Consider the following 26,098-nt stretch of genomic DNA (forward strand, 5'->3'; position numbering starts at 1 on the left):
TATTTCACCTGGATCACAGTGACTGCTGTACAGAGGGGGAAAACTAAACGGAAGTAAGAGTGGAAGCAGAGAGGTCTCCACAGTGAGGCGTGTACTGCAAGAATCCAGGTGAGATTCGACAGTGTCTTGTGCTGAGATGGTAGCAATGAAGGAGGCAATGAAGGAGCTCAGATTGTGGACATTTTTGAAGTAGATCTGCGGGACTTACCGACCGGGTTTGGATGTGGGGAAAAGTGCTTCCATGGAAAATATGTCGGGGGAGAGGGCAAAAATTTGGTAAAATGTCAACCACTGGTGAGTCCAGGCGAAAGGCTCTGGGCGAGGCGCTGGGAGACTGAAATGAATGACGTCACCTCGTCTCGCCCTGATCTGTGTCTCCTTGGGAGGGAGGAGGACTTTCTGTCTTCCGGGGCTTTGGGCCGTCAGCTGCTTCTGCTGCCCGGATGGCTCAGCTGCTGCACCTTCAGCCTGGCTTTGCTGACCCCAGCCTTCATTCCTAACAGCAATCACTGAGTGTGTGACAGTGAGAACAGAGCGATGCTTAATGTTGGACTTTTACTGTGTTCCAAGCACTATGTTAAGTGCTTTTACTGCATTATCTCACTTGCTCTACAACTTCCCAGAAGAAGCTAAAGCCACTTAGCCTGTCAGAGGTGGGGCCAAAGCCCATCCTTCTAAAGCGCACCGTACGCGCCCGGCTCTTTGCCAGGAGAGGAGGCTGAGATTCTGAAGGATCAGAACCTACAGGGCTCAGCACACTGGCATGTTCCTGGGAAGCGAGGGCACAATTTTCCTTTGAGATATTAAAAATTAAATAATCTTCAGGTGTGATCATGATCATTATCATCTTCCTGCCGAAAATGTGATTGTCTACTTCAGCTGTAGGATCGCCTGCCAATTGATAAGCGCATTTTTCTCTCCTTTAATGTAACAGCAACCCAGTGACATAAACTCCTTGAAAGGATCTGACTACATTTGTTATTTCTACCTACTCCAAACATGCTTTCCCCTCTTTTTTATTGAAACTCTACAGAAGAGTTGAAAGAATAGGAAAATCAACAGCCATGTACCTTTCACCTAGATTCGTCGATAGTTGACATTTTGCCAAATTTGCTTTCTCTCGTACGTATGTTTTTTCCAATGGAAAAATATTGAGTAAGTTGCTGGCATTATTCAAAGCCATTCCTAAATACATCACTTCTAAATACTTGCATGTGTGTTTCCCAAGAACTAGGACACTCTCCTCCCTAACCTACAATTACGTTGTCAACCTCAACAAATTAGATGTGATTAAACAATGTAACTTAATAAATAGCCCAGATTCACATTTCACCCAAGTTGTTACAAAAACAGATACAATGAATGGGATAAACCCATTCCAGCCCCAGAATGATAAGAAACTTGCTTTGTTAAGGAGCCTGCTTTCCCATTTGTAAACAGATGATGCTAACACTTACCACTATGGTTGTTTGGAGGATGAAGTGACAGTAAGTGTGACTACCCTTTGCAAAGTCTCTGCCGTACAAATACATGAAGGCCGAAGGATGAGAAAGCTGCCTTGGTGCTGGCGCTTCTCAACTAGGGCAAGCTAGAAGGTTTCAAACATGCTTTTATGGATTTTTAGAGAGGAAGGGAGAGTGATAGAGAGATAGAACATCAATGAGAGAGGAACATCATTGATTGGCTGCCTCCCATATGCCCGCCCCCTGGAGACCGTGCCCACAATCCGACCTTGTGCCCTGACGGGGAATCAAACCCGTGACCTTGATTCCTGGGTTGACACTCAACCACTGAGCCACACCGGCCAGACAAGTTAGAAGGTTTTAGAGGTCAAAAAGCAGCACCCATTTTCTCAAAGGCATTCAAGTCCACAAAGGAGGCAATATAAATTCGTAAGAATACTAGTGGCCCGGTGCATGAAATTCATGCACATTGAAAGGGAAGAGACCCAGACCCGGCTGGCCCCACCCCCGTCAAGCCCCACGGGTGGGGGACACAGTGTCACGTCCCTGGCTGGCACCAGGCGGGGAGGTGGCGTCACGTCCCTGGCCAGCGCCGGGTGGGGATGCAGCGTCAAGTTCCCACCCACCTGTGTGAACCTCACTGTGCAAGCAGCCCCGCATGCAGCCTCCTGCTGATTGGTCGTTACGGCGTGAGGGCGTCACAACCATTAGCATATTTGCTCTTTATTATATAGGATACATTTTCCTGCCTTGGGACAAAAGCTATTTTATATTTTACTTTTAAAAAATTAAAAATTACTTACTACTCATTGCAAAAGTTAAAATGCAACAGAAGTAAATGAAGAAAAAGGCTAAGCTTTTTCCATTCCCCTATACCAGTTATTTTCATTTTAAGGGAAAATAAAACATAGCTCATAAGTATGTGTGTTTTTTTTTTCTGAATTAGCTCTTGTGTAAGAAAGAAAGCTCCCTCATCACTGTCCTAAAGGCCTCCCGATCTCCAGGCTCTCCATCTCCTAATTCAGTGATGGGCAACCTTTTGAGCTTGGTGTGTCAAACTTCGCCAAAAAACTGAGCATAACTCGGGTAGTGTGTCACTTTGAGGAAAAAACATTATTTCGCAAATGTTTCATCCTCGGCATGCGGCCACCTTAGCGGCCGCGTGTCATCAGAAATGGCTACGCGTGTCAGTGCTGACACGCGTGTCATAGGTTCGCCATCACTGTCCTAATTTATCCTCCCAGTCATCAGAAGAGTTATATTTCTAAAATTCAAATTTGATCCTGGCACTCCCATCATTAAACACCCCTAGTCCCAAAAGCCTCAACGCCACCAGCTACCCAATTTCATTTCCCATCTCTTTTCATGTTCATCTCCAGCGATATACCCCACTGGGACCTCTCCTCCTGCACCACCTCACCCTGTTCCCCCAGTAAGTGCCTACTGCAAGCATGTCGAACTCGAGGCCCACGGACTACCTGCCTCCTTTATTTGGCCTGTGTTAGCCTTTGAGTTTGACATGCTTGGCATACATATCCTGCAAGTCCCTCACACCTACGGGACAAAATTAACCACGCATTCTAGGCTTGCTGACCCTTAAACATCTGTCTACTCCAACACTGAATTCAGACTGCCACAGTTATTTACCCACACAGCTGTGTCTCCTCTCCCACAGGGACTCTCTTAAGGCTACACCTGGTAGGTAATCTTGTTTCCTAGTCTCTGGCATTGTTTTCGGCACCTACCTGGTGCTCACTGAGTGCTCGCTACATGGACTCTAACTTGCAAATGGCTTCTTCCCTAAATAAAAGAAGCTAGCGGTTATCGGAACTATTGATTGAGTATCCATGTCCATTGAGTGGCCACTATTCAGTAATATTCAAATTTCCCACCACCCACGTGCCCAGGTCCCTTCTCGTGGGCTCACCAAGGACAGGTGGGGTAGGATCAACTACAGGACTGGATTCAGGTCGTTCCTGACATTGGCCCCCGAATTTTAGGGAGAAGAAGGGTTTAGCGCAGTACCTGATGAAGGCAAAGGGGAAGTGCTCTCGAGTCCAGCTGCTCCACTTCACCTCGGATCAGTGAGAACAGAGACTGCAAAGCCAGTGCCGGGGCTTCTGGTTGGTTGTGAGCGTTTCCTTCGGCGGACTCTTCCTCACCATCAGCACGGGTGGCTGCACTCCGCACCTCTTCTCGCAGTAAAGGTGCGGCATCTCCCGAGGAACGTCCTTGAGGAAGTAAATAAAGTACCTGTGTTAGGGTAAGGAATTTTTAACTTTTAAAATGTAAAATAGCTTATGGTGGAACACCTTAAAACAATGATGCCTGCTAACGATACAATTTTCAAATAAAACTAAGTACGTGAAAACCCTCAGAAAACACAGTGACTGGCCTGATTAAGATTGTGCTGACATTTGACTGCTTCTGTCAGCACACACATAAACCATTTTTGCAGAATTATAATCAAAAGTATAAATAAAAATAGATGTAAACAGGAGTATGAAGGTTTATGCAGGTTGAAACCTGACCAAAAACTTGATTCTCCCAAAGAAAAAAAATGGAATAACTGTGTGTAATTTGAAGTCCTAGCTGGCCCCAAATAAAACAGAACTGAACAGGAAGATAAATGTGTTTATCATATGAGATGGCTGGCTAAAGGGTTAAGCTTTCCTCTTCAAACTCTGGCCTGATAACTTTGGAACTACTTCTGGATCCCAGAAGAGGAGTAGCAATTCAGATGCCAGAGCCAATGGCCACAGAAACATTTTTCCTGGTAAAAAGAAGTTAAGTAATACAAACTTCTAAAAATAAAAACATCACCAATAAATTAAATGCTTGGCCCACAGCTCCTGAAATGATGCACAAAATTTTAAAAATGTGATCATTATACATTATAATGTTGACCTTCACTAAATTCCCAGTCTCAGTTTTAATTTTCATATTCAAATTGAGAGACTGTCTGACTGTCCAGACCTTTAGCTGGTCTGCCTCATACAGGATCTTTCCCAGCAATTTAGTGCGTTCAGGCCGACTGAGGGTGCAAGCCCCAGCCCTCTAGCTTGTGTCCAGAACCCTGCCTTCTGTTTTGTTGTTGTTGTTGTTAATCTTCACCAGAGGATATTTTTCCACTGATTTTTAGAGAGAGAGGAAGTGAGAGGGAGAGACACACACAGAGAGAGAAACATGGATGTGAGAGAGACATATCGGTTGGTTGCCTCCCGCATATGCCCCGACCAGGGCCAGGGATCGAGCCTGCAACCAAGGTCCATGCCCTTGACCGGAATCGAACCTGGGACCCTTCAGTCCACAGGCCGAGGCTCTATCCACTGAGCCAAATCGGCTAGGGTTTCTACTGCCTTCTAAATAAACCCACGGTTGTGACCAGACCGATCAATTCTTCATCTCCCTAATACAGCACTTAGAGCACTTAGAGATTCCATCAGTTGGAACATTTTCCTCTCATCCACGCCTACTTATGTTCTCCCCTAACAAAATCGATGCATTGCCCTATAACAGGAGCCTGAAGTAAACTCATTTCCTTCTGAGTCCTCTCTCTGGCCCTATATGACACGGGGCTGCATTACAGTAACTGGTGTATGGCCTCATCTTTATTGGGTCACAACTCCTGCAGCACAGGATTAGTTATGAACCACATTATCCCCTTTGTACCAGCAGTGGCTCGGCACTAAAATTCCAAGTAATGTGCTTTTGCAAAAACGAAATTATCTGTAGTGATTTCTTATATTGTTGTAACTTCTCTTTTATAAATTTTATGTCACTTGGCTTCTGGAAGTCCAGGTGCAGTGATGGCCTGCCATTTTGCAGGGACAGTATTCATGAATACTTGAGTGATTCTTCTGCTTGCTAATTTTTAAACCACAATGGTTGTTACAAGAAGCTTTCCACAGAAAACTACAAAGATATTAAGAGAACTAATGTTTTATTTCCCTCTTCCCTTGCCATACAACTACGTCTAAAATATTTACTCTCACATAGACTGCAATAAGGCTAGCCTGCTATATTCTACACTTCTCTTAAGTTCTTCCCATAGTTATCAATACTACTTCATGTTTCTTCTTTGAAAAAATGTTGAAATTTTATAATACTCATATTCAGTAAAATGGAGTTAAAGAATATTACTAAAGAAAGATAGTATTTTCCAAGTTTTTAAAAAAGGAACAGTGAATAACATAAACTGATGAACAAAAACAGATCCAGAGACAGAGAAACATCGATCAGAACGTCAAACCTGAGGGAAGGTAGGGGAGGGTGGGGGTAAGGGGGAGAGATCAACCAAAGGACTTATATGCATGCATATAAGCCTAATCAATGGACACAGACAACAGGGGGGTAAGGGCATGAATGGGGGGGTTGAGGGGTAATGGGGGAATAAGGACACATATATAATACCATTATCAATAAAGAAATTAAAAAAAAGGAACAGAATTTATGAGTACCTTATCTAAAGAAGGTAAAAAAAGGGTTCTGAATAATGGAAATGAATGATCTCAGTTATTTAGACAGTATCCTATATAATAAAAGCCTAGGTGGCATCACGCCCTCATGTGATGCCCTCGCATGACGTCATCACAAGATGGCTACAAGATGGCCGTCATCACAAGGTGGCCGCCATCACAAGGTGGCCACCACAAAATTGCTGGCAAGGGAGGGCAGTTGGGGTGAACAGGCCAGCCGGGGATGGCAGTTGTAGGTGATCAGCCCGGCAGGGGAGGGCAGTTGGGGGCGATCGGGCCCGCAGGGGAGGGCAGTTGGGGGGGGACCAGGCCAGTAGGGGAGGGCAGTTGGTTGGGGGCCATCAGGCTGGCAGGGGAGGGCAGTTGGGGGCAAACAGGCTGGCAGGGGAGGGCAGTTGGGGGCAATCAGGCCGTCAGGGGAGCAGTTAGGGAGTGATCAGGCTGGCAGGCAGAAGCGCTTAGGGGCAATCAGACAGGCAGGCAGGTGAGCGGTTAGGAGCCAGCAGTCCCGGATTGTGAGAGGGATGTCCGACTGCCGGTTTAGGTCTGTCAGACATCCCCCAAGAGGTCCCAGATTGGAGAGGGTACAGGCTGGGCTGAGAGACACTCCCTCTTGTGCACAAATTTCATGCACCGGGCCTCTAGTCTCTCTATATAAAAGCCTAAGTGTCCATCTGACTGTCCAACTGGTAGCTATGATGTGCACTGACCACCAGGGGGCAGATGCTCAACACAGGAGCTGCCATGACGCGCATTGGCCATTTAAAAAGAAACATCACTGCAGACCTGGTGCCGATAAACCAACACTCGGCTTCCCTCAAGTGGGACACAGGCCCCACCACCACCCTGGAGTGACACCCCACCAAATCGTAGCCAACGCTGCTGAGACCCCATGACACAAAATGCGGCCCATAGCCCAGCCCAGCCCGGAAATAGTCACTGTGGACGCCAGGTAATGACATCATGTTAGCAACGCTCGGCTTCCTCTCCCTAGCGACTACCCTCCTTGGAGTTTCTTCAGGCCAGGAACAGGACTTACTTTATAGCCAGGTGGAAACATTTTACACTTTAACCAAATGTCTGTGAAGCATTTTCCCGTGCCTCATCTCATTTGATCCTCACAGAAGTCCTGGAATAGGTAGATAGGAGACTCATTGGAATCCTATTTTCTTTTCATTAGCCAGAAAACGGAGATTTAGAAAGCTTAGAAACTTGACCCGACTGAAAAGAAGTAAGAAATGGTGGACCTTGAAAATGACTTCAGGTTTTCTCACTGTGCAGAATATAGTCAAACACTGCTGCAGTTAAATATTTTACCTTTTGTTCTCCCTGTGTGATCTACAATAATAATCTGCTTCGTGTTGATATTTACTGCTGTGTTGCTGACAATTACCTGAAAGAGAAGTTGGGGTGCTTCACTGGGCTGGAAAAAGTTTAGCTAAATCAGAAAGCAGGTCTAATTAAGCAAGTTTGTTCTATATCTATAAAAGGCTAAGTTGACTCATGCATGCGCGATACACATAAAGCTCTCGCTGGCGCCAATTGCACACGTGTGTTTCCATCTGTTATTGTCAATCGTGAATTTGGTTGACACTTCTATTATAAAGAAAGGGCAAATAGTGATATTAAAATATTTCTTCTAATTATTTTCAATGTGCACAAATCTGTGCTCTGAACACTAATCCTCTATAATAAAATGGTAATATGCAAATTAACCATCACTCCACTACATAAGCCACGCCCACCAGCCAAGCCACGCCCACCAGCCAATCAGGGCGACTATGCAAATTAACCCCAATCCAAGATGGCTACAGCCACAGAGAGCAAGGTTTCCCAGGTAACAGAGGAAGCCAAGCTTTCCATAGCCGTTGCAGGCCTAAGCCTCCACTCAAGCTACAAAGTTTCAATTATAGAAGGTAAACAAATTCAAACAAATGGCGGCAGAATGGAGCTTGAGAGAGCAGGCCAGGGTTGCCGGCGGCAACAGGGGAAGCAAAGCTTTCCGCACACCCTGGCTGGGCTCACCCGCTTAAGGCTACAAAGTTTCAATTGTAGAAGGTGAATTAACTGCCACAGAAATGGCTGCCGCCCCAGGCTACAAAGTTTCAATTGTAGAAGGAAAATAAATTCCACATACCAGGGCCTCCTCTTGGGTTGCCAGGGGGTGTGGTTGGCCTGCAAACCACCACAGGCCCCTCGCTTAGGCCGCCCCACACCCCAAGGGAACCCCCACCCTTATCTGTGACACCCTTCAGGGCAAACCAGCTGGCCCCCACCCCTGTACCAGGCCTCTATCCTATCTAATAAAAGAGTAATCTGCAGATTGATCATCACTGCAACACACAATATAGCTGCCCCCATGTGATCAAAGATCCTGCCCCCATGTGGACACAAGATGGCCACCACAAGATGGCCAGCAGGGGAGGGCAGTTGGGAGGCACCCGGCCTGCAAGGGAGGGCAGTTGAGAGGAACCAGGCTTGCAAGGGAGGGCAGTTGGAGGTGATCAACCCTGCAGGAGAGGGCAGTTAGGGGTGACCAGGCTGGCAGAGGAGGGAAGTTGGGGGCAAACAGGCTGGCAGGGGAGCAGTTAAGCATCAACCAGGCTGGCAGCAGAGTGGTTAGGGGGTGATCAGGCTGGCAGGCAGAAGCAGTTAGGGGCAATCAGGAAGGCAGGAAGGCAAGCAGTTGGGAGCCAGCAGTCCTGGATTGTGAGAGGGATGTCCGACTGCCCGTTTAGGCCCGATCTGGGATCGGGCCTAAACGGGCAGTCGGACATCCCTCCAGGAGTCCCAGATTGGAGAGGGTACAGGCTGGGCTGAGGGACAACCCCCCGCCGTGCACGAATTTCATGCACCGGGCTTCTAGTAGATTCATAATGGTCATGGTTCCTGCTAAATCTATTTTGTCTCTAAGTTATTTTAATAATTAATGTTGCACATAAGTACAATTTATAAACAAGCAATGTATTAGTAAATAAAATTATGTAGTGCCCGGCCAGAGTGGCTCAGTGGTATGAACCAGGAGGTCACCGTTCGATTCCCGGTCAGGGCCCATGCCTGGGTTGCGGGCTCCATCCCCGGTAGGGGGTGTGCTGGAGGCAGCAGATCAATGATTCTCTCTCATCACTGATGTTTCTATCTCTCTCTCCCTCTCCCTTCCTCTCTGAAATCAATAAAAACATAAAATTATGTAGCAACAAAAGAAATTTTAAGAGGAATAACCGACAGAAATCTGAGAATTCCAAGAGCAACAGATGCTAATGTGGACAATTAGGAAGAATATAAGACTTTAACCATTAAGTATAGGGAGGGGATGGAAAATATGAGCTAAGCTCAGATGGGTCTTTCCAGATGGGTTAACAGGTCAGGGAAACATGCAAGACTCAGACCACAGAAGAATTACCTATCAGGGCTAGACGATCATGAGCATCAGAGATTACTTAAATAAAACTACCCTATCTCTTGTGATAACATTCCTTGCTGGTACAGAGTAGGGTAGATCAAACAGCACTGGAATTGGAGCGAGAGACTTCAGTCTGTCACTATTTTCTAAGTGACCTTGGAGTGGTATTCTCTACTAGTGTCCCGGTGCACAGATTCTCACACACTGAAAGGAAATTAATTAGAAGAAATATTTTAATATCGTTATTCACGTCTTGCTAATGAAAAGAAAATAGGATTCTTACTGAGTCTCCTATCTACCTACTCCAGGACTTCTGTGAGGATCAAATGAGATGAGGCATGGGAAAATGCTTTACAAACATTTGGTTAAACTGTGAAATGTTTGCACCTGGCTATACAGCAAGTCAGGTTCCTGGGCTGAAGAAACTCCAAGGATGCTAGTTGCTAGGGAGAGGAAGCTCGGCGTTGCTATGTGACGTCATTAACGGCGCCCACAGTGACTGTTTCTGGGCTGGGCTGGGGGCCACATTTTGCGCCATGGGGTCTTGGCAGCATTGGCTGCGATTTGGTGGAGTGTCACTCGGGTGGTGGTGGGGCCTGTGTCCCCACCTGAGGGAAGCCGAGTGTTGGTTTGTCGGCACCAGGTCTGTGGTGCCGTTTATTTTTAAGTGGCCAGTGTGCATCACGGCAGCTCCCGTGTTGAGCGTCTGCCCCCTGGTGGTCAGTGCGCATCATAGCTACTAGTCGGATGGTCAGACGGACACTTAGGCTTTTATATATATAAATAGTATAGCTTCCTAATCTTTAAGATAAAGGGATTGCCTAGATGAGATCTCAGGCCCCTCCCAGATCTGACCATCTCAAACACTCAAAATCTCCATAGTGATTCCGGTATTTAAGAAATGCAGACAGATGACCCGCATGGCCCCAACCTCCAGGAGAGCTCTGACAGAGTCTGGCCCCTGGCCTTACTCAGGGCCAGGCCAAGCCCTGCAGCATCCAGGCCAGCGATCATGGCCCCATGCTCCAAGCTCACTCCAGCTCCAGGCTGACCCTCATGGACCAATCCATCAGGCCCACCCCAGTGGTCCCCAAAACCTGGTTGGCCATCAGGGACCCAGGATCCAGGCTCTCCCACACACACCCAAGTCCCATTGTAGGATCAGGCACAGGGCCTGCCCCAACAGACCCAGGCGCCAGGCTGGCCACTGTGGACCAAAGCACCAAGCCTGCCCACCTGCGGACCCAGGCACCAGGCTTGCCTTCTAAGGAGCCTAGCTCCAAGCCAGCCCACGAACGCCACCCCTGGCCCACCCGGAATCTCTGGGCAGGCTGACTGGTGACAGGCTTTCCCTGCCGAAGCCATTCCGTAAACACGGCTTCTTTAAATGTGCAGACGCCAGTGCAAGGCCGCAAACAGTAAGGCTGTGGAGAAGATTAAATATGATATTCCATAGAAAACAGGTATCACAGTGGCTGGTATACAGAAAGTGCCCAATAAATGCGCAGGAACTTCTGTTTTAAAACTCAGTAAACTATGATTAACTTAGCTCTCTGTGTCCTTATCACTGAGTTTGAAACTCTTACCAATTTTTTATGATGATTCTTCAAAACACAGCATAAAAGTTAACCACTTCAATCATTTGGAAGTGCACAATTCAGGGATGTTAACTACACTCACGATGCTGTGCAGTCCTCACCACTATCCATTTGCAGACTCTTTCTTACTCCAAACAGAAACTCTGTACCCACTGAGCACTCACTCCCATTCCTCTCCTCTTCCAGCGCAATGTTACGTTACTGCATTGACTCAGCAATTCCATTACCTACACAGAACAGGTATATCTCTAGGTATACACACAGTCAAACAGATACACATATGCCATTATTCACAGCAGCACTATTCACATGTAGCCAAAAGGTGGAAACAACCTGAATGTCCATTAACAGATGACTGGGCATGCAGAAGGTGGCATGTTCATACAATGGAATGCATGCTGCAACACGGATGGTCCTGAAGGCATTACGCTAAGTGAAAAAGCCAGTCGCCAAAGGACGAGTCTCATATGCTTCCACTTACATGAAAGATCTAGAGCAGGCACAGTCACAGAGACGGAAAATAGAACAGAGGTTACTGGGTGCAAGTTAAGTTATTGCTTAATGCTGACAGAGTCTGTTTAGGGTGATAAAAATTCTGGAAATAGATAGTGGTGATGGTTATATAACATGTAATTAATACCACTGAACTGGACACTTAAACTGGCAAATTTATGTATATATTTTACTGCAATAAGAAACAGAACAAAACGCCTTTCTGTCGGTGATTTCAGGTTATGATTCCTTGAGCCACGGCATCCTGAATTCCTCAGTCCCTCTTCCTCCCTCGTGCGGATGCACAGCTTGCCCATACTTTGGAGGAGGGAGCAGAAATAAATGTTGATACATGGTTCATGTAGTTCCTCTGCGGCTTACTCATCTGTCCCCCACATGTCACCACCTAAGCTCCTACTTAGTCTCATGAAAATAGAGGAGTGCTCACCATTTAAATATCTGCAATCCTTGGCTAAATGCATTTAAGTGGTTAAAAGGAAGTATTCCCTCCTTTCCCTGAACTAGTATTATGAGTGAGATAAATCTGAAAATTAGCCAACTTCCTTGGGACCTGACTTGGGGTCAAAGGGCATCTTATGTAATCATAATCACCACTGCTCCACGTGGCACCGGTGGCACGCTATCCTCCTGTGCCCTCGGGCGGTGGCCTCAGCCTTCAGCGCAGCAGCACAGCCTGTGGTTAGAGCGCCGGCTGCAGGCAAACGGCCCTGTGACCTACGGAAAGTGACCTGCCTGCTCTCAGCCTGGCTCCTCATAAATTCATGGCTGAGCATTAAGCTTTGTAATAGACACGACACACCCGTCCGTAAGCCGACCTCGGTAATGAAGGACTCTGCCTCCAGCCACACTGTCTTGAACTCAAAGACCATTATTCATTTTCTCCTCTCATATGAAAGGCTCACTTAGTTGGGACACACTAAGTCGGAGTATCCTACACTCAATATTTAGATTGTGTGAACACACAGTGCATCTGAGAAAGCACTTCTAGGATATGCTCCAGGCTCTTTTCAATTCATATTAAAGGCACAATTAGTACATATTAATATTGCTGGGATTTAGACTCTACATTTTATAAAATACTAGTGGCCCAGTGCACGAAATTCATGCAGTCTGGGCAGAGGGGTGTCCCCCAGCCTGGCCTGCACCCTGTCACAGTGCGGGAGCCCTGTGTGATCCATCGCCCCAAAGAGGTAGGCCCCGCCCACCCATCCGGGGCTCCTCGATGGAATGCCCCAAAGAGGTTGGCCGAAGCCGGGGGAGGCCTGCGGACCCCTGGGGCCGGCTGCAGCGAAGGCCTGTGGACTCCCGGCGCAAGTGCACGGAGGGCCCCGCCGCGGCCCTACCACCGGGGCAAAGGGGCCCTTCCCTGCGCCTGCAGACCCCCAGCACAGGCACGCGGAGGCTTCTCTGCCTCGGCCCCACCCTGTCCCCAACGCTGCAAGTCCCCGCCAACCCACGCCTGCTGCGCATGCAGCCTGCTGATCGATTGTTACTGTAGCAGCGTCCCCACCAATTTGCATATTACCCTATTATTAGTATAGACTAGAGGCCCGGTGCACGAAGTTCGTGCACGGAGGGGGGTTGTCCCTCAGCCCAGCCTGTACTCTCTCCAATATGGGACCCCTCAAGGGATGTCTGACTGCCCGTTTAGGCCCAATCCTACTGGGATCGGGCCTAAATGGGCAGTCGGACATCCCTCTCACAATCCAGGACTGCTGGCTCCCAAATGCTTGCCTGCCTGCCTTCCTGATTGCCCCTAACCGCTTCTGCCTGCCAGCCTGATCACCCCCTAACCACTCTGCTGCCAGCCTGTTTGCCCCCAACTTCCCTCCTCTGCCGGCCTGGTCCCCCTAACTGCCCTCTTCTGCAGAGTTGATCACCTCCAACTGCCCTCCCTTGCAGGCCTGGTCCTCAACTGCCCTCCCTTGTAGGCCAGGTGCCTCCCAACTGCCCTCTCCTGCTGGCCATCTTGTGGTGGCCATCTTGTGTCCACATGGGGGCAGCTATATTGTGTGTTGCAGTGATGAGCAATCTGCATATTACTCTATTATTAGATAGGATAGAGGCCTGGTGCATGGGAGGGGGCCAGCTGGTTTGCCCTGAAGGGTGTCCCGGATCAGGTGGGGGTTCCCTTGGGGCGTGGGGCGGCCTGAGCGAGGGGTCTGTGGTGGTTTGCAGGTCGGCCACGCCCCCTGGCAACCCAAGCGGAGGCCCTGGTATCTGGAATTTATTTTCCTTCTACAATTGAAACTTTGTAGCCTGGAGCGGAGCCAAGCCTGGGGCTCCCTCCGAGGCTGGCAGCCATTTGTGTTGGGGTTATAATTGAAACTTTGTTGCCTTAAGCTGGTGGGCCCCGCCAGGGTGTGCGAAAAGCTTTGCTTCCCCTGTTGCCGGCGGCAACCCTGGCCTGCTCTCTCAAGCTCCATTCTGCTGCCATTTGTTTGAATTTGTTTACCTTCTATAATTAAAACTTTGTAGCTTGAGTGGAGGCTTAGGCCTGGCAAGGGCAGGCGGAAAGCTTGGCTTCCTCTGTTACTTAGGAAACCTTGCTCTCTGTGGCTGTAGCCATCTTGGTTTGGGTTAATTTGTATGCTCGCTCTGATTGGATGGTGGGCGTAGCTTGTGGGTGTGTCGGAGGTATGGTCAATTTGCATATTTGTCTATTATTAGGTAGGATGCCAAGTAGCACCAATGTTTGCATTCCTTAAGTTTCTTCTTAAGAGTTTGATTAGACCTTTTACAGTTTAATATGTTTTATTAAATTTTAAAAATATGCAAGGGATTTCCATAAGCATGCAATTAATTCTGCTAATTTTTAAACTCCTTATCCAGGTCTGTGATACTCAAGTATCTAAGTTTCAAATGCAACTACTACATTGTTTCCCACTAGTTGTTCATGAACAGCTTTGCTAATATCGAAATGGCTACATTTTTTTTTCCAGTTCATTCCAAGCACACTGAATTCATCCGCTATCACATGAAAAATATTCCTTGGTTCTCCAGGATAAATAAATAAAATTCTCAAATTTTATGTGACTTTATATAAATTACTAGAAGCCCGGTGCATGAAATTCGTGCACGGGGGTGTGTGTCCCTAAGCCCAGCCTGCACCCTCTCCAATATGGGACCCCTCAAGGGATGTCCAACTGCCCGTTTAGGCCCGATCCTGGTAGGACATCCCTCTCACAATCCAGGACTGCTGGCTCCCAACTGCTCGCCTGTCTGCCTGCCTGATTGCCCCTAACCGCTTCTGCCTGCCAGCCTGATCACCCCCTAACCACTCCCCTGCCAGCCTGATTGATGCCTAACTGCTCCCCTGACAGCCTGATTGCCCCTAACTGCCCTCTCCTGCAGGCCTGGTCACCCCTAACTGCCCTCCCCTACAGGCCTGGTCCACCCCACCCCCCCCAACTGCCCTTCCCTGCAGGCCCGGTCTCCCCCAACTTCCCTCCTCTGCTGGCCTGGTCACCCCTAACTGCTTTCCCCTGCAGGTTTGATCACCCCCAACTGCCCTCCCTTACAGGCCTCGTCCCTCCCAACTGCCCTCCCCTGCTGGCCTGGTCCCTCCCAACTGCTGTCCCCTGCCGGCTATCTTGTGGTGGTCATATTGTGTCCACATGGGGGCAGCCATCTTGTGTGTTGGAGTGATGATCAATTTGCATATTACTCTTTTATTAGATAGGATATGATCTTCTTGTAAGCCTGATATTGTAAAAATTTGCTTCTCTAACAAATATAAAGGCACATATTTAAGGCCAGATAAAAGGTTCTATGGTTAAAGCCAGATATGTAAAATGCAAATGTGCCTTGAGGATCCATGCCAGTTAACATGCCAGTTGGCATGATGAGGAAGGCACTGAACACGTTTTTAGGAATACACACCAGGGGAGAGAGGGGCAGGGATAGGTGAATCTCGAAAGAGAGTGTTACTAAGATCCCAGAAGAAACACACTGACAAAAGAGGTGAGATGGATTTAGAGTCAAACTAAACAAATGTCTTAATTTTGCTGAATGCTGCTCCTACTCATGCCACTTAAAACTCACCGGGTGACACAGACAAAGACAGTTGCCAGTTAGAAGCACCTGTTTCACGCTGGGGACTTTACAGGTGCTTCCCATTCAGGATTGCTCACTTTAAGGACAAGACAGGTAGGATCAGCCCTGCCACAGATGAGGAGGGAGGCTCAGGGAAAGGAGGTACTGCTTTTCTAGGGTCACATAGGAACAGGCAGAGCCAACTTTCAAGACCAAAGTTTTGTTCTCAGGACACAGACCATTCCCAAGAGTTGTTTTCCCAGCTCCCGGGCCTCTCTGTCACCCCCCAGCGGCCACGCTGTGAAGGCCTCCAGTGGAACCAGCCTGGGCACTGAAGGGTGGCCCAGTCCGTCTGGAAGGTCTTTCTCCATGTGCATCTGCTGCCTACTCTGGCTTCCTGCCAGCTGCTGAACTGTTTTGTCAAATGTTTAGAAACTATGGTGACCGACTGAGTAAATAACCGACGTTGTTATGGCAACCATCAGAAACTGAATCTAAACTTGTATCTCACAACTATTCAAAATTTATGCCCCAGTTGTTGACGGGCGAAAACAGGGAGTTTCTTCTTTGGGGGAATAAAATGTTCTAGAATTAGGTGGTTGTACAACTTTGTGAATGTACTGAAACCACTTTATAGAAAGGTGAATTTATGGCATGTGAATTACATCTAAGTAAAAACAACTCTGGCTATAATAAAAAGAGTCAGATATTACCAAGTCCTGGAGAAACGTGGAGGAACTATAACCCTCATATATTGCTGGCGAGAGAGGAAATAGTTTGACAGATCCTCAAAAAAGTTAAACGGTTACTTTATGATCCAATAATTCCACTCCTATGCACATAAAACCCCTCAAAAGGAACACATATATCCACATAAAAACCTGTATGCAAATGTTCACAGGAGCGTTACTCATAATAGCTAAAAAGTAGAAACAGCCCGAATACCCAGCAGCTGACAAACAGGTACAGGAAATGTGAGATGCCCGTGCAATGGAGTCCTATTTGACCTCAGGCGGAACAAAGTACTGATACATGCTACAACAGGGGTGGATCCCGAAAGTACTGTGCCAAGTGAAAGAAGCCAGTCATAGAGGACCATCCATTGTACGGTCCCATTTATGTGAAATGTCCAGAACAGGCAAGTCTACAGAGAAAGAAAGTGGGCGAGTGGTTGCCTAGAGCTGGGACGGCTAAGGGGGAACGGGAGAGAACTCTAACAGGCATGGGGTTCCTGTGGGCAATGAAAATGTTCTAAAACTGACGGTGGTAATGGTTGCACAGCTACTGAATATGCTAAACGGCATTGACTTGTACATTTTAAGTGGGAATTGTATATCAATAAGGCTGTCAAATATTTATAGGCTCATTTCCATTAATTGTTGGAATATTACTTACCTAAAACGATGCCAGCGAAAACTTGTTGTAACGCAGCCTGTAACCCTGCTTAGTTGACTAATCAAGGGGATTAAAGTCTCTTAAGGAAAAAATAAGCCTGCGCCATAATGACAACTGGACTTAGATGAGGCCCAGTTCAAGGTTTCAGCAGGTTTATGGAAATGCTGCCTCCAAGAAATCGATAAATAATCATGTATCGTAATTTTTTTTTTAACAGTACTAGCTTTGGGGTACATAAAAAATACTATCAATTAAGCTAGGTAAGGGAGCATAGGAGTGGATTTACCTGAACGTATGTTTCTAAAAATGTCCTGAAAGAGCACTGGCCGACGAGCAGCTTATTCCTGGTTTGGGATTGAAAGTCACGTTTTAGCTATCGTTTTACATTTTAGAAACTATTCTGTTGTTAGGAAAATACTCTTCTGTAAAATTCTGAAACTGCACTTGTTTGGGATGTTAAAACTTCCCAGTCCAGAGGAGAGTACACGGCCCACGCCCAGCATGAATGTGTGCGGTGTTAGTTCCGCCACAGAGGTGGCTTACGGAGAAGCAAGGTGGGAGACACACATGGGGGTCTTGGGCAGGACTCGAGCTAAAGCTGTGGGAGTGGGACCGTGTGGCGGAGACGGGGAGGAACAGGCCACCGAGAGAGTCGTAGGGACAAACAGTCACGGAGACTGACTGGACACGGACTGAGAGGACGGACCTCAGGGACCTCAGGGTACACAGGAAAGCGCCAGGTAGTCCTAACGCGTCCCATCTCAGGCCCCTTCCGGGTCAGAAAGGGGATCATTCTACCCTCAGAAATACCTTTTCATTCAGTTCAAAATTCTTTTGCCCACCTAGACTTACCTTCTTTTAACAAAGCTTAAAGTACAAATGAAAATGTACTCTCTACATGTAAAAACTCTACAGATATGCCAGAGGTCAATCACCAAACTTTAACCGAGTGTAGACACACCATTTCTATTCAGAAATCCACTCACTGCTCAGAAAGGCATTTTGTAGATACACGTATATGAGCATCATCAGTAAACAAATGAGAAAACTGAGGGGCAGAATAACTAGGTCTCACCAAGTGACCCAGAACCAGAAGTAAGATTCGAACTTGGGTTTTACAACTCTTAATTCGGTTTCTTACACTCTTACACTCATTTATATTAGATACAAAAAAAAAAACACACCAGGCTTAAAATAATCTGTATAAAGACTTTATAAACACAGGTTTTATAAACATATTATTTCAAGTGCATTAGGGGGTAGTAATTCCACACATATCTTCTCACTGGTAGTAAGTACTGAACAACTTTAAATTATACAATCCCACCTAGGAAAACGGGGTAAGGCCATGGGAGGGAGGAATTCCGTAAAAGGAGCCATAATCATGAAGCTATGACTGATCCTTATACATATGCAACTTGATCTCAGTTCTTAAAAATAGCCCCAGATTGGATCAGAGAGGCACAGTCAAGCTGCCCTTGAATTATGAAGAATAAATCAATTTATACATCAATAGTACTGTGTATATCATAGCTAATGTAGGCCTTTTAAGAAAATGCTTTTCACCCTAACTGGTTTGGCTCAGTGGATGGAGCGTCGGCCTACGGACTGAAGGGTCCCAGGGTCCCAGGTTCGATTCTGGTCAAGGGCATGTACCTTGGTTACGGGCACATCCCCAGTAGGGGGTGTGCAGGAGGCAGCTTTTCAATGTTTCTCTCCCATCGATGTTTCTAACTCTCTATCCCTCTCCCTTCCTCTCTGTAAAAAAAAATAAAATCAATAAAATATATTTAAAAAAAGAAAGAAAGAAAAAGAAAATGCTTTCCTACTGCTTGTCAAAATTATTTTAATTTGCTCTAAGTCTACTAAGGAAAAGCAAAGACAAAGGGATCCATTAACTGGAAAGTCAAATTATGAGCTGCATTAAAAAGTTATCAAGTTACCTTACAGAATAAATACGGACTGATCTGTAGAAACTGGAAAATGTCATCTTTTACTCCACATAAAAAATACAATAAGAAACAGACTATGGACAGAGAGATGGCAAATCAGCCAAAGACGCAGAGGAGAGCAGCAGGTGAGAGGAGGCGCGCACTTCGCGCACCAGAGCCGGGCGCAGGAGTTGGGGGGCGCTGACCAAGGAGTCCCCGCGCGGGGTGCACGGGAACCCTCCAGCCCCATGCTGCCGATGAGAAATAACCAGATTTTCCCAGGTCTGCCCTGCCAATCAGGCAAAAGAGTCCGCACTTCCACATTTTAATCACCAAACCACATACCCAGTGAGTTATGCTCTGAATTACTTTGTGACCAAAGCGATTACAGATAATTAAAGCTTCATGTCTTACTCAACATTATACGTTAATGTATACATTCATCCACGGAGTGAGATGGAAAGGTTTTATAAAGAGGGTAAGACTATACAAGCACATAAACTCACAGGTTAGAGATCAAAGCCATAGTGCGGACAGAAGGAAATTTGTGAGGCTAATTTTGGTAACGAATGGTCAAATGGTCTAATTTATAAAGGAAGAGGGCTCCATATTCAGGGCATCTCCCCCTCGGCCCCCGAAATGTATACACACTTTAACATGTTTTAGATCAATTGATGTTTCTTGCTTTTCGGATGTAACCCACTGGGATTGATAATTATTCCAAGTGTGTATACAGTTTTTGGGGGATACCCTGTATTTAAAGTATCTAGTGTGAAACCATGTATAAAGAATGTCAACTTCAGCACATTTATTATAGAACATACAGGAAGTAGCATTAAGAAACGGTGAAATAAATGATGGTACACGCACACGGTGGGACGCGGCAGACACACAGCACACGCCTGGCATACCACGCAGCTGGACCTGTTTGTGTGCCTGTGGAACTAGCTCCGGATATATTGAGAGAAGAAAAACGAGATGCAGGACCGATACACAGTGTGGGACGGGAAGAAGATGCATTTCCAAGGAGGAGTATGAATAGTAATTAAAGACAATACCTGGTGGGATCTTCCTCGCCGGGCCTGTCTTGGTACTTGAGCTTCTCTTTCCAGGTGTTGTTCTGTCCTCTCCCAAGAAGTCCTGCTCATCTCCGGGGCCTTCCCGAGAGGTGTTTCCTGAGGTCTCACTTGCGGCCGCCTCATAGCCGGGTGTGCAGCCCGCATTGTTGTTGAGACTGTCCTGCTCGGCCGCTGCGGGTTTGCCCATGGCGCCGTCACTGCTGGTCAGGCGGTCCTGCCCACAGCCGTCGAGCTGATTTTCATTCTCGTCGGACGCAGAAGGCAGGCGTGACCCTACACTTCCCACGCTGCCACCGGGATGACACCCATCTTGTGGTTCTATCTGAAGTTTACCTGCAGGCAGCTCACTGTCATCCATTAGAGCATCTTTTGTGGAGTCAGGTAAGTTTCATCAAAGTCCTTCCATGGCTGCAAAGGCAAAAAGAGAAAAGCTACTTTATTTTCTAAATTCTGGATCTATCTGTGAGCCTCATTTTCCTCTTCTCTGGGGTTGCCTGACTGAAACAGGGAGGAGGAGGAGGAGGAGGAGGAAGAGGAGGAGGAGGAGGAAATGTCTGGCGCTCATTCCCGCCCCCTCGCAGCCCCACCTCAGCCCCCCTCGCCCCGTTCTCCTTTGGACACAGTGCTTCTCAACCCTGGCTGGTGTTTATTACAAATACACACGCGAGTCAGAGTCTATCGTAAATCTATCAAAGCAGAGTCTCTGTGGACCGAGCCCAGAGATGGTGTATTTTTAGTTCTCTAGGACTGTGGTCGGCAAACTCATTAGTCAACAGAGCCAAATATCAACAGTACAACGATTGAAATTTCTTTTGAGAGCCAAATTTTTTAAACTTAAACTTCTTCTAATGCCACTTCTTCAAAATAGTCTCGCCTAGGCCGTGGTATTTTGTGGAAGAGCCACACTCAAGGGGCCAAAGAGCCGCATGTGGCTCGCGAGGACATTCTAATGTGCATCATGTTGGAACCACGGCTCTAGGACATTCTAATGTGCATCATGTTGGAACCGTTGCCTCAACAAAAGAAATTGCTGGTTGCCTGAGGTGTCTGCTAAAATCGACCACTCATGCTTAACTGGACACTTAACCGGACAAGTGCAAGTTAGGTGTGTAAGTCTTGGTCTTGGCAAAACACCAGCAATATTGCAAATGAAAACATTTATATCTATTTTAAAATAAATTGAAAAAGGCATGTGGGGAAAAATTCGGGGAGCATATGTTTATACTATTCTCATTACATCTTTCACATTCTGAAAATAAGCCATAGAAAAGTACCTTACAATAGTTAGCAAACTCCTTTTGTACAATTAAGAATAATAAAAAAGAGAGCACCATGATTAACTCTAGCCTATCTAGTTTAAATTATCTGTTCCAAGGATCCTGCTAACATTTTGAAGATCTACAAAATGGATTACAAGCCCCTGATCAGTCAAGTTTTATCCACTCTTATTAAAAAGTACATTACATTTTAAGGGAAATGGTATCAACCAGATTTAGTTTTATTTCATGCCAAATATGATTTTGGGTTTGAATAAAATATAATATTCCAGTAATTCTGAAAAAAACCACACACATACCACCCTTCAATAATGGAACTTGTTAAATTCTTCTAATTAATAAACAGAAATGCTTATTAGCCTTTAGACATGTAAAGTACAATTCTTTAAAAACATGAAAAGGAAGTATAAACTATATCATCAACTCTACCCTGATTGTATCATATGCTTTCAACAAATTTTCCAACTGGAATACTTTGATTCAGACATAAAAGTACTGCTTGGCAAACGTAAAAATATCCAAATCTGGCTGGTATCATCTTCCTCAAAACATATGCTGCTTATTTCAGCTGATAGGTATGTGATGTAAAAAGTAAGATGATTTAATTTGACTAGAATAACTTAGTGTAGAATGAAAAGAAATTCTAAATAGAGGGGGTTAATATTAAATGGTTACAGAGGCTTTGCTCAGGGTGATAGAAAGACCTGGAAACAGAGAATGGTGATGGCTCATGACAGTGTATAACAGATGACATGGAATTGTAGACTTAAAAATTGGTAAGCCCTAACCGGTGTGGCTCAGTGGATAGAGTGTCGGCCTGCGGACTCAAGGGTCCCAGGTTCGATTCCGGTCAAGGGCATGTACCTTGGTTGCTGGGCACATCCCCAGTAGGGGGTGTGCAGGAGGCAGCTGATGGATGTTACTCTCTCATCAATGTTTCTAACTCTCTCTTCCTCTCCCTTCCTCTCTGTAAAAAATCAATAAAGTATATATTTAAAGAAATTGCTAAGATGGCATGTTTTATGTTATTTACATTTTATCACAATAAAAATAGTGACATTTATATGGCATGTAGGACAAATGTCAGACCTTAAAACTGGTCATAGCCTCGATTCTTTTCTAATTTAAATAAGCAGCCATATTCTACGTGTTTTTGCAGTTGAAAAGTACAAAGGTTTTACTTTTACCTGCAAGTGACACGGAAGTCACAGGCTAAGGGGGACAGTGGGAAGGAGAAACCTGCCTGGAGAGCCCCAAATATAAGGTGACCAGATCGTCCTGCTTTTGGCGGGACAAAACCGATTTTTTACAATTTGTCCCGCATCCCATGGCGTTTTAAAAAAGTCCCTATAAACGCCGTGGGATGCGGGACAAATTGTTAAAAATCGGTTTTGTCCCGCCAAAAGCGGGACGATCTGGTCACCTTACCCAAATAGTAACCATCATGTCGTGTCGAGTCACTTCCGGGCATTAGAAATTGTGTCGGGTACTTCACGTGACTTCCTTCCAATCCTCCGAACACGCCCATTTCATGGGCTGTATTCATTCTGGGTTTTACATGAAGACTCTGAGGTTCAGAGAGGCAAAAACCCCTTGCTTAAGATCGTGTTCCAGGAGAGAAGTGGAACTGGATCTGACACCAGGGCTTCCTGGTTTGACCCTGGCGCGTTGCAGCGTGATGGCTGAGAGCAGTGGCAGACGGAGGCTCAAATCCTGGCTCTGCCATTAACAACTGTGTGACCTCAAGTTACCGAGCACCTCCAAGCTTCGCCTTCCTCATTAAGAGAGGAGAATTTCAATACCTGCCCTGCTGTTGTCTCTGAGGCTTACACAACGGGGCAGGTAGAGCACTTAGCAGGGTGCTGGGCCCACGGTGAACGCTGAATGAAAGTTGGCAATCACTACTGCCACAGACTCTCCAGGTTGGCATTCAACACCGGCAGGTCACGCACGCAGGCCTGCAGCCTCTGCCTCACGGCGGGTTCAGAAACAGCGCTTCCCCGACCCCCCAGGAACGAGGCTCTCGATGACGGACTAAGGCTACTAGCACCGTCTGAGAATGCCGGGAAGCACTGCTTTGTGACGGGGTATCTGATTTCCTTCCCAGAATGCTTAAGCGTCTGATCTGCACATCCTGTCTGAGATGATTCAGTATCGAGAAATTAGTGATTAAGGTTCTTGGTGGGTTTAGATTACAGAGCATTTTCCCAGCTTCGCTGAGGGTCATGTGCTAGGCCCTGAGTGGAACTCTTCAGACCAATGCTTTCAGTCAATCCTCACCATTACTTAGCAGACAGATCATTTTAGCGCCATTATACTAACGCAGAGACAAGTATCGTGTCACTCAGCTAGCAAGTTTGGGCATGGGATTTGAACGAGTTCTGATCCTGAGGCCATACTCTTGTCATTATGCCCTATGGACAATGGGGAGAAATCCTGTACCTGAAAGAGCATCTCACTCCAGCTGCGGTATACCCCAATGAAGAATCTCCGCCCTATAGCAGAGGACACATGTCTAATGACCAAGAAGTTCAAGTTCCTGGAAGTCTTCTCTTTCCCTAGAAAGTGCTGGATTTACACAACACACCATTTCCTACCTGGCCTCCCTTCTCCTGTTGAGAACTATTTAAAACTATATACAGTGTGTCTCCCCATCCCCCCACCCCCCAAATGCATATACACTATGTCTGTAGATTCTATTACATTTTGAAAATGCATACACACTATGTCCGTAGATTCTATTACATTTTGAAAATGCATACACACTATGTCTGTAGATTCTATTACATTTTGAAAATGAAATGTATTTCAATAAACACTGGCCTTATAATTATTCAAAGTGTGTACATTTTTGGGGGACAACCTGATATACTATTTAAGTAACTATTACCAATAACGTAGCTGTTCCTTCCTTTGGGCCTTAAGACATTTTGCCTATGATTTTGTAATGACAATTAGTTTAATTCTCAAAAGGTAACTTTGTAAACTACTTTTTAATAGCGACTCTTATGGTCTTTCCACGGCGTGAATGTCTTATAATTATTCTTACAAGACACCTACCAGTTCTTCAAGTCCCGGCTGAAAAGTCACTTCAATTTGCTTACTCTGACCTCTCCATTCCGAAAGGCCCCTACATAACATACCCTCTAGAGCAGCGGTCGCCAACCGGTGGTCTGCGAGATCCGAAAGGTTGGCTACCGCTGCTCGATAGCATCTATACCCCCACCTAGAGTTCTTCCCAAACACTGCCGACATTGTATATTTCTGCTTATGTGTCCTCCTAGATGTAAGCATCTGGATACCCACGGCCCAGCCACAGGTGATTTTTATTCTTCACAATGTCTAGTCTTGGGCCTTGTTCTTACAGATACATGAAGGAGTAAGGGAACCGAATTTCTACCGTTTCTCTCTGAAAAGGAAAAAGTCAGGCACAGGGATTCCTGTCCACTTCCTCTGAGAGGGAAAGAGACCTACAATACAATATTTGGCTTCTGTCTACATTGCTGACACACTTCAATCGGAATATTTTAATGTAAACAACAGGATAACTTTCTTAATCACTATAGTCCTACTGCTTTTGGAAACAGTTATAGATGTTATATATGTCACTCTTCTTTCTCCTCTTTTCCTCTCCCTCAATGCTAGACCAACAATATTTTTATCAGCCTTTGAAAAATATATATAAAGTACTATGCAAACATATGAAAAATGAAAAAGATGATAAAGTCACAATGCTGATGTTTGTGCACCTGCATCTCCCCATGAGAAAGCGCTCGGGCCAGGGGAGATCTCCAGGAGAAACAGGGTTTAACAAGACGCTAGCACTGCCCAGGACCCGGAGTCAGAGGCTCGGGTGAAGCAGCATTCAAGGTACTTGGTCGTGTCTACACTGCGTGTCTGTCCTGTGAGAGTCTCTAGGCCGATAACCGATCCTCAGGAAAGCAGCAGCGACACGCAGTCACCGCACTGATTCCGGCCGACGTTGCCTTCTGGAAGCATGGCAGCGAGCGCGGCTCACGCTTCCAGCTCCTGCGGCAGGATCGCATTCCAAATACGCCCACTGCACACAGTTACTTGACATGTGGACTCTGTACCGCTGAGGAATGTCAGGCAAACATGCTGAAGTGAGGGCTATAAAAACTTGAAAAACCACAACACTTCAAAGAAGCTTTAAATAAACAACACAGTGTGCAGAAAGAAATCTACGTTTTGTTAGAAATACAACCTCAACCGCAGGTTGATTGGATTTCATTTCTGAGACATCTGGTGAGAGTACAAACATCAGGCGTTACTAAAATTTAAAAAGGTAGGAACAGTTAATATATACCATTACTCAATTACTTTATTAAAATGCTTTAAGGAGATATGTTTGGCATGTTTCTGTAATCCATACAAATTAGGCCTAAATACTATATTTTTACTTTTGAGAGAAGCCAAAGTTCTTAAGCATTAAGATGGGACCCCAAGATTAAATCTGATAATTTCTAGTCAAAACAAATAAATTTAGAGGAAGACAGTAACCAGATCAATTAGGTATTCCACTAAACCTAAATTCAAAAATTTTAAAGATATATATTTTTATTGATTGCAGAGAGGAAGGGAGAGGGGGAAAGAGATAGAAGCATCAATGATGAGAGAGAATCATTTATTGACTGCCACATGCACGCCCCCCCACTGGGGGTCAAGCCCGTGAACTGTGGGCCATGAAGGTTGGGCAACCCTAAATTCAAATTTGGCTACTCATAGTCAACTCAGAATTGAGGAAGAAAGTCACCACACCCATACATTATTGGGTTTGTATTTATTAATATTGTTTACCATAGTGATTTCCCATCTTACTAACTAGACATGTCCGATACTACTCACATCTCATTGCTACTTTTGTGATTAACGTTTTGTTTAGACATATGTACCCTGTGCATGAAT

General features: G+C 46.0%; 1 protein-coding gene across 2 annotated transcripts in view; it reads right to left on the reverse strand.

Annotated features, from left to right (window-relative positions):
- CNST (consortin, connexin sorting protein) overlaps positions 1-26,098 on the reverse strand; it is an 84,909-nt gene that overhangs the window by 33,526 nt on the left and 25,285 nt on the right. The window contains exons 1-2 of one of the 2 annotated variants that reach the window (XM_079763807.1): positions 19,875-20,265; positions 3,489-3,694 (exon numbers count right to left, since the gene is read on the reverse strand). In XM_079763807.1, the coding sequence (XP_079619933.1) occupies positions 3,489-3,694; positions 19,875-20,253 (585 nt within the window). In that variant the 5' untranslated portion in view covers positions 20,254-20,265. Of the gene's footprint in view, positions 1-3,488; positions 3,695-19,874; positions 20,304-26,098 lie in introns of those variants that run through there. The other variant, XM_079763806.1, reaches the window with a different exon arrangement.

Source organism: Cnephaeus nilssonii, assembly GCF_951640355.1.
Source record: "Cnephaeus nilssonii genome assembly, chromosome: 23".
Classification (NCBI taxonomy): domain Eukaryota; kingdom Metazoa; phylum Chordata; class Mammalia; order Chiroptera; family Vespertilionidae; genus Cnephaeus; species Cnephaeus nilssonii.